This window comes from Chaetura pelagica, unplaced genomic scaffold, assembly GCF_000747805.2.
Source record: "Chaetura pelagica isolate M959 unplaced genomic scaffold, ChaPel_1.0 scaffold77, whole genome shotgun sequence".
Lineage (NCBI taxonomy): Eukaryota > Metazoa > Chordata > Aves > Apodiformes > Apodidae > Chaetura > Chaetura pelagica.
The window spans coordinates 58,661-66,806 of NW_009953937.1; the positions used below are offsets into that span (position 1 = coordinate 58,661).

Consider the following 8,146-nt stretch of genomic DNA (forward strand, 5'->3'; position numbering starts at 1 on the left):
TTGAATGTTTTTATGCAGCTTAAATACCTAGCCTACAACAGCAAGCCATAACTAATCATTCTAGTAATAGCCCTTGCTGTTCTTAATTTACACTTCTAACAGATTTATTTTTCCTTCAACCTCAGTATTTAGAGAATGTTTCACTGGGGAAAGCTGTAGTGAGAAAATCACATTAAACCTAATAGAGGAGGTCAGTACAGCAGTGCATCTCTTGGTTGGGTTCAGTACAAAGATTTGTGCTAAAACATGAAGAATTATGGTGTTTTTCAGCTGTGGAGATCATAGGGTTCTGCTCGTTTCAGTCTTCCATGGCAGCATATCAAGTCAGAATACCTACTGTGAAGCAGTAAAAATTCTTAAAGCTTGTAGTGTGTTTCTTCTTTTTTTTTTTTTCTTTTTTTTTTTAATTAATTATTTATTTATATTAAAGGTATGGTCAGTAAGAAGGTATTTTTTGTAGCAGATCTTTAATGGTAATGGTAGAATATGTGTTTGTCCAGATAATACCACAGGCAAAATCTCTCTTGTACAGCTGCATTAGGAAGTGGTAAATATTAAAGAACTGATACTGTAATTGAATTAATGCTTATTATGAATTCGCTGAAATAGTTGCATCTGGTTTGTGTTCCATTCATTGAATGCAATCACAATTAAAAATAATACATAGCATGAAGTTTCCCTTTTCTGTTCCGCTAGTTACAAGCAGGGGACACTGAAAATCATTCCTTGGAGTGAGCGGAAACATCGTGAAGAGGACTGGTGTGAGAAAGCTGAATGCAGGCAAGTATATAGGAAAAGCAAGGAGCTTTTTTCTGTATTTCTGTTCATTTCAGATAAAAAATGTACTTAACCACTTCTTAAAATGTGGGAAACACCCAGTAAGATTCACTTATTACTTCTCTGCTCACTAACTTGTGTTCTCAGCTTTCTTGGGGAGACTGACTGAGCAAAGACCTGTCGTGTTGCAGCCTCACGGGCAGTGGGGTTCTGTGAGGAGCAGCTTTGACAAATCCACCTGAGCAGGGGGGAGGTTATTATTGGAATTCCCAATTTCTTTATTTTTCTTTCTGCTCTGTTACTCATCATCGTGGTAGCAGCATTGGTGGGTCACAGAGCTGCTTTTCCCTGTGTGGTGAGCAGGTGGAGAGCAAAGGCTGGGCATACCTGAGTCTTTAGTAGAGAGGATTCTTTCTTTCATGTTCTGTCTCATCAAAATACTGGTGTAATGATGGGCCAAATGTATCATTTTCTTTCAGAACAACCAGAAGTTTTAGGAAAAAGGCTGATGTGGAGGAAAAAAAGAAGTGCAATTGTCTAAACATACACTTTTTTTTTAAAGGATGATTGTTGAACCAACTTTACAAGATGAGGGTGAATTCCTGTATGAAGCACAACCCGAGTTACTGAAGTACAGGACTACTGACCTCTCAGTAGATCTTGTTACTGACTGGTATTTGAGCAGAGCACAGGAAATTGAAAAATATGCAATGCAGGTGAGAAGAGCAGTGAGGAAATGATGGTGTTTGACTCAAGCTGATCTTCAACAGAATCCGGTCCTAATGCGTGCTGACGGGATGCATTTCCCTCAGTAGTGCACACTGTCTCACTCTTCACTGTAACTTTGGAAGTATTTATTTTTTTCTTTGCACTGTACTTATGCTTGCTCCAAAGATTACTCAGCCACATCATTAATCCATAGGAATGATAAGGAAACCAGTAGATTTCCTTTTACTTTGCTTATTATAACAGACAGTAGCACTTTTGTAGTCCATGGAAAATGTTAACCATCATGTTGTGGCTGCCCCATCCCTGGCAGTGTTGAAGGGCAGGTTGGATGGGGCTTGGAGCAGCCTGGGCTGGTGGGAGGTGTCCCTGACCATGCAGGGGGGTTGGATATAAATGATCTTTAAGGTCCCTTCCAACCTTCATCTTTCTGTGGTTTCCATGTTTTATGTTTCCAGCTGAGGGAGATAATGTTGTGCGCAGGGTATCAGGAAACATGTTTTGTTCTGTCACATGGTGCTGTGCCATGTATATGAACATGTGGCAGTACAGGGTATCAGGAAACATGTTTTGTGCTGTGCCATGTATATGAACATGTGGCAGTCAGAGGTGTCACTCATATGCCAAAATGTGCTGTCATGATGTCTTCTGGCAGGCTTATAGTGTGTTTGTGTCACTATCAGGGTCACAGGGTGATTTGCTTTAGTCACTGTTTTTCCCTTGTGACTTTGTCAGGTGATGTTGGCAACTTTCAGAGTGGACTGTGGTCCAGGCAGGTGGGGTCTTGAGTACATTTCCCAGGCAACAGGAGTTCCAGGTAGTCTTAGGGCATGCTTGATCATCCCAACACTGCAATTGTACCAGGACAAGAAGGTGCCCTGGTAGGCAATACCAAAAGGTGCCAGATTGTTCCAGCCCACTGCACTTGCAATCAAAACAAGAACAATGTTGAGCTCACTGCTCTTGTAATTAAAGCAAGACCAGGGTTGGCTGATGCTGACATCACAGTGTGGCCCAGGGGTGAGGGGTCTGCACTACCACATCCATGCAGTGAGATGAGGTGATGTATCTCTGCTTGTCATCTCCAGAAGGAATAAAAAATAATACTCACCTAATGTACAAGCGTCAGTGGGATTCATCAGGGTCAAAAGACATAATGACACTATCCAGTAAGACTAATCATTTTATTTTGTCTATAAAAGGCTGAGAAGAGCCACCCATTTAGGAATGGACAGGCCAGAAAAACTTCTAGGAACTTAGAATTTCATATCAAGCAAAAGGAACAGGGAAAGAAAATAAACGTAAACAGGACATGTGTTGGACTTGAAGTTGTCTTTTGGCAACCGGTTGCACAGCAGGGATCTTTGTGATTTTTCAGGTGGACTGTGCTCTGTCCCTTGTTCGTCTGGGCATGGAGAGGAACATTCCTGGTCTGCAGATGCTTTGTGACAATCTGATCACTCTAGAGACATTGGTTTATGAGACGGATGGTGATCGAACCTTAACTTTGAAGGAACTTCTAGAGATGAAGGACATTGAAAAGCTGAGACTGTTGATGAAGAATGTAAGTAATTTGAATAAATCAATAAGCATACCTTGGTTTCCACTGATTCAGCTTGCTCTAGTTCCTATGTATATAAAGATACTGTTAGTGGCTGACATTTTCTGATGAATCCCCATCTTTAATTCAGCAAGAATTCAACACTTTCATTATTCCTTTTTGTTATGGTGGATTTTTTTTCTTTGTTTATTTGGCTAAAATGGCTCAAATTTCTGAGTGACCTGTGTCTTCATCCTAGGCACAGTACTGAACATTAATACATCTAGTCTTTTGAAAGCTGTGAAATGCTTTTTCTTTGGCCCTTTATGAAGTAACTTTAGTTTAGCTGTTGATGCTGCAGAATCAATAACATTGAATGTTTTCCTTGAATGTGTTTTGGTGTCCTTAAATATAGCACCTTCCAGTGCCTGAAGGAGCTCCAGGAAAGCTGGGGAGGGACTTGGGACAAGGGCAGGGAGTGAGAGGACAAGGGGGAATGGATTAAAACTGGAAGAGGGGAGATTTAGGTTGGACATGAGGGGGAAATTTTTTAGTATGAGGGTGGTGAGACCCTGGCCCAGGCTTCTGAGAGAAGCTGTGGCTGCCCCATCCCTGGCAGTGTTGAAGGGCAGGTTGGATGGGGCTTGGAGCAACCTGGTCTGCTGGTGGGAGGTGTCCCTGCCCATGCAGGGGGGTTGGAACTGGGTGATCTTTGAGGTCCCTTCCAACTCAAACCATTCTATGATGAAATATTGGCAAAAAAAACCTTAGTGTTTACCTCTGCAGCATATGTGTGTTTCTCATTTTCTCTTTGTTCAACCTGTGCATGGCATTTCAGAATAGAAGAAGACTTCTCAGAAAGGTTGAAGAGTACCTAGAGATTGAGCAGGGCTCTGAAAGGCCATCAAGGCACACCTCAGCACCAGAGGAGGATACTCATGCATTGAAAGCTCCTCAGAATTTTGCTAGGATTTATCTAACCACTCAGCATTTATTGTTGTGTCTTGCATTCTTGCCTAGTGAAAGCAGTGCTACTCTGGCATCAATGCGAGGTGATCTTTCACTCATTGTGGACTTGCAGGAGGAAGACAGGCTTTCCTCATGGACTCGGCTTTACTGCTCTACTGCTGAGTTTCTCTCAGCCACTGGGTAGCAGGAAGGTGATGGGTTTTTCCAGTGCTTCATGATGTACTTGTATGCGGGGGTGAATATCAGACTGCAGCTGTAGTTTGTGATAGGTGAAGAGACTCCTTTCATTGAGCAAAGTATGTTCTGTTTGTTTCCTTGTTTGTTTTGAACAATGAAGCTGAACTTGTTCTTTTTTTTTTTTCCTTCTCTGTAACTCACTGTGCTTCCCAGTCCTCTGATGAAAAATATGTGAAGAATGTTTATCAGTGGATGATCCCGTTTCTCCACCGCTGTGAAAATCAGTCCCCTGGTCTGGCAAATGCACTTCTTAAAGAATACTTAGTGACATTAGCAAAGGAAGACCTGACACTACCTCTGAAGATATTCCAGAATTCAACACCTGCTGTAAGTGTAGAGCTCTGATGATTCTTCTGGCTTCTTTGGCAATTCTTGTCCTGAAGAGGTGAATTTGTGAGCAGTTAGTTATCTTCTAAATCAGATCATCTCTAGGATCTTTTTCTTTTATTTAGACCCAGCTTTTATGTTTTAGAAAACATTATTTAAAAAGTACTGGAGCATAAATTATGTTGCAACCAAACTGTCCTTCAGGAGATTGTCAACTAATGTATTTTTCATCTTGACTTAGAAGAAGAACAATTATTGTAAAGATTCTTCTTTGCAGTAGTTGTGTTTAAAGTAAATTCCTGGCATATTTGCTTTTAAAAATATGGATATGAAAGAGTATCATGATTTCACTAGTCTTTTCCTGAGGAATTTTACTACCAGTAGTTTCAAGTTACTCCACACACATCCCACCCCTCGGTTCCCACAACAAACCTAGAGAATAAATTGGGAGCCATTAGGATGGAGCCAAAAGTTCAGTGAGTAAGGCTTGAAGTTACCTTCCAGGTGAGTATTTCATGCTGCTTCTTCAGTTTAAGTAGTTATTCCAGGGCATGTAAGCACATTTTTGCAAACTATTGAACATGTAAGCACATGGAGAGAAACCAAGCGGTGAAGGAAAAACACAGCTGTTTTAAATATATTGATACTGCTGTACACATTGAACAAATCTGACTAATCTTGACAGCAGTTGCACCCAGATTCTAAAGGGTGTGCTGGTGTACTGCTGTTCTTTGAAGGGTCTGCAGTGTTGGAAACTACCTGACATATGTTTCAGGTTGTAATTTCAACAGGTACTTCACTGAGTTGTTAGCAAGAGACAGTATTATTAAAACTAAGGACAGTTTACTTACATGGAGTACACATCTTCTTATATCCAGAATAAACTTACCTGTTGAATTAAAACCAGAAAACTAAGAGTAATGTGCTTTCTGTTCTTGCTAGTGTCAGCAAAAAATCATCCCTGATCAAGACCAGCTGATGGTCACAGCTCTGGAGTGTATTTACAGCTGTGAGCGGGACAACCAGCTGGCTCTCTGTTATGATATTCTGGAATGTCTCCCACAAAGAGGATATGGGTAAGCATTTTCAGCTAGTTGTGATACTTTAAAGGCAGTCATTAACTAGCTAGTTGTGATACTTTAAAGGCAGTCATTAAGTCAATTAAGGGTAGATAATGTTACTGAGGTGTTGTGTGTTGCAGTGGTCTTGTACGTACATGTATGTGCTGTATGTGCACTCTAGCAAATAACGCAGCAAACCAGGAAGTCAAGGAGCAGCCCAGACCAGTGCTTCTGTAATAGTTTTTTTAGACCTTGTATCTGGTGAACTGAGACCAAGTGTTCATGCTGTCCTGCTGGTCTTGTTGCAGTTACTGGAGCCTTGAGCTTGACTTATAAACAGCAGTCTTTCAAGGACAAGTACTTGAGAAAGTGAAAGCATGAGGATGAGATGTAAACTATTGCCCTAACATCTTTTACAATTAGGAAGGAGGGAGCCTGAGAAAAGTCTGAGGAAGAAGGGAAAGCTTTCTTTTTGGGAGACTGAGGGACCCTCTCAATTTTGGTTGTCTTTCACCAAGAAGCCAACAGTTTTAATCTTTTTCGAGCAAACACATACTTGATTTTCACCAATAAATGTTTCAAACAGCTTATCTCTATGTCTGTATAACATGAATGACATGAAGAAGTTACAAGAAGTATGGATGTGTCTTTGTATATTTAATATTAATTGTACAATGTCTTTGCAGGCCGGAAACAGACAGAACTAATGCTCTTCATGATGAAGTAGATGAACTGGAAAAAATTCTTAGGTATTTAATTTTTCTAAAATAAATAGTATATTCTTACAGATGCCACTAGGCATAGGCAAGAACTTCTTCATGGCAGGAAAGCAGCAAGAATATTTATCTTGGTTTTAGTGCTGTCAACATGATAATATGCAAGTTTTTTGTATTTAGAACTTACAGATTTTGAATGGTTTTAGCTATTTTAACATTATAAAACTGCACAAGTATTTTCATTCTAATAAAAGTGTTTATTTTATTTTATTTTTTATTTTTTGATTTTGTTTTATATTTTAAGTAGAAGGTGGATTTAATCTTGGTACTCTGTAACACTTTGAGTGATCCAAAACTAAAAGCTGTAAAGATGTGTCATCAGGTTATTGGTGATACGTGTTTACCCAACAGTACTGCTATTAGTTATTATTTTTGAGTAAATGAATGCTCCTCTGGCTAATCCAGACTGTTGTGGGCTTTATGGAGACCATTTGCCCTTGCAGTGCAGTGTCTGAGGCAGCTCTAAGGCTGCCTGCAGCAGGGGCAGCTTTGCAGCTGGGCTGGGTTTCAAAGCAGTGACTGTTCCTTTCCAGCGTGGCAGAGCTGCTGGAGAAGCACGGACTTCAAAAACCGGTTTCCTTTGTCAAAGACACGAAGGACAACGCTGACGAGGCCCGGAAGCTGATGATTAGGCTAACGAGGCACACGGGGCGAAAGTGAGTATTCATAGGGGGGTGGGAATTCCTGGGGGAATGGGAGTAAAGGGGAAGGACAGTGTGGTGACCTGAGCTTGCCTGCCTGGCTTGTTGCACTGGGGAACCGCACTGTGCAAGCTGAGAACTGTGTCCGTAAAGCACACTGAACAACCCCATGGTTGGTATGGTTAGTGTTTTGTCTGCATTCTCCCTGGGCAAAAAAAACCCTGTCTTTCTTCAGAGCTGCTCCAGACTGCTTGTGTTCAAGTGAGCAAGCCTGAAAGTTGTGCTGGCTGCCAGGGACTGCAAGGTGGTGAGCAGTAAAATGAACATATTGTAGATGAGGTCCTTTAAGGCGTGTTGGATTTTATTGAGTGTGTAGGATTTGTAAATTAAAGCTTTCTCTTTTTTTTGCATGTTTTCTTAGGAATTCTTGTAGTAGGGTAATTTATTGATTTCACTTACTGATTCTACCTCTTATATTGCATGTTTCAGTTTTTCTGTTGAAGAGGAACTTCATTTAACTCATCTTCCAACTGCAGATGAATTATTACACAGCTCTTGGCATAAGTTTGTTTAAAGTAAACAGCACAACATTTTGTCAGTGATGGTGGAGTAATATTGAGCTTGTCCATGCTGAAAGCTTTTTAAGACTTCTAAAAACCTTTTTTTGAAAGATCAAGTCAATGCCTCTGAAGGAAAAATGCTGATTTTTCTCTCTTTGTCACAACATTTTGCTTTGCCAAAACAAAAGCTGGGGCCACATGAAGGAATTGGTATTAGCTGGACTGGCTTGTGTGGCTTAAAGAAGTATTTCTTTTTTTTAAATCTGAAAGGCTCAAGATAAAGTAAAAAAGCCTTTGAAGTGTTTTTACTAGTAAAAGTTTTGATAGAGCACATGAAGTTGTATAGGAAGCTTTGTGAGTAAACAGAGATCCAAGGATCCAGTTTAAGGAACAAGATAAATTTGCAGCTTTATTCTCCAGTGATTTTATGCAATTGATTAGTCCTTTGATGTCACCTGCAATGAACAGCACTTTAATGATCCTCAGTTGCTGCCAGAAATCTGTGTTACCCAGCTGTTCTTGGATCAGCAGG

At 40.5% G+C, this 8,146-nt stretch overlaps 1 protein-coding gene across 1 annotated transcript in view; it reads left to right on the forward strand.

The window, feature by feature from the left end:
- Positions 1-8,146, forward strand: part of NBAS (neuroblastoma amplified sequence) — a 149,054-nt gene that overhangs the window by 40,395 nt on the left and 100,513 nt on the right. The window contains exons 21-27 of the mRNA XM_010001742.1: positions 697-780; positions 1,340-1,493; positions 2,882-3,067; positions 4,403-4,576; positions 5,519-5,652; positions 6,324-6,386; positions 6,947-7,069. Of these exons, the coding sequence (XP_010000044.1) occupies positions 697-780; positions 1,340-1,493; positions 2,882-3,067; positions 4,403-4,576; positions 5,519-5,652; positions 6,324-6,386; positions 6,947-7,069 (918 nt within the window). The remainder of the gene's footprint in view (positions 1-696; positions 781-1,339; positions 1,494-2,881; positions 3,068-4,402; positions 4,577-5,518; positions 5,653-6,323; positions 6,387-6,946; positions 7,070-8,146) is intronic.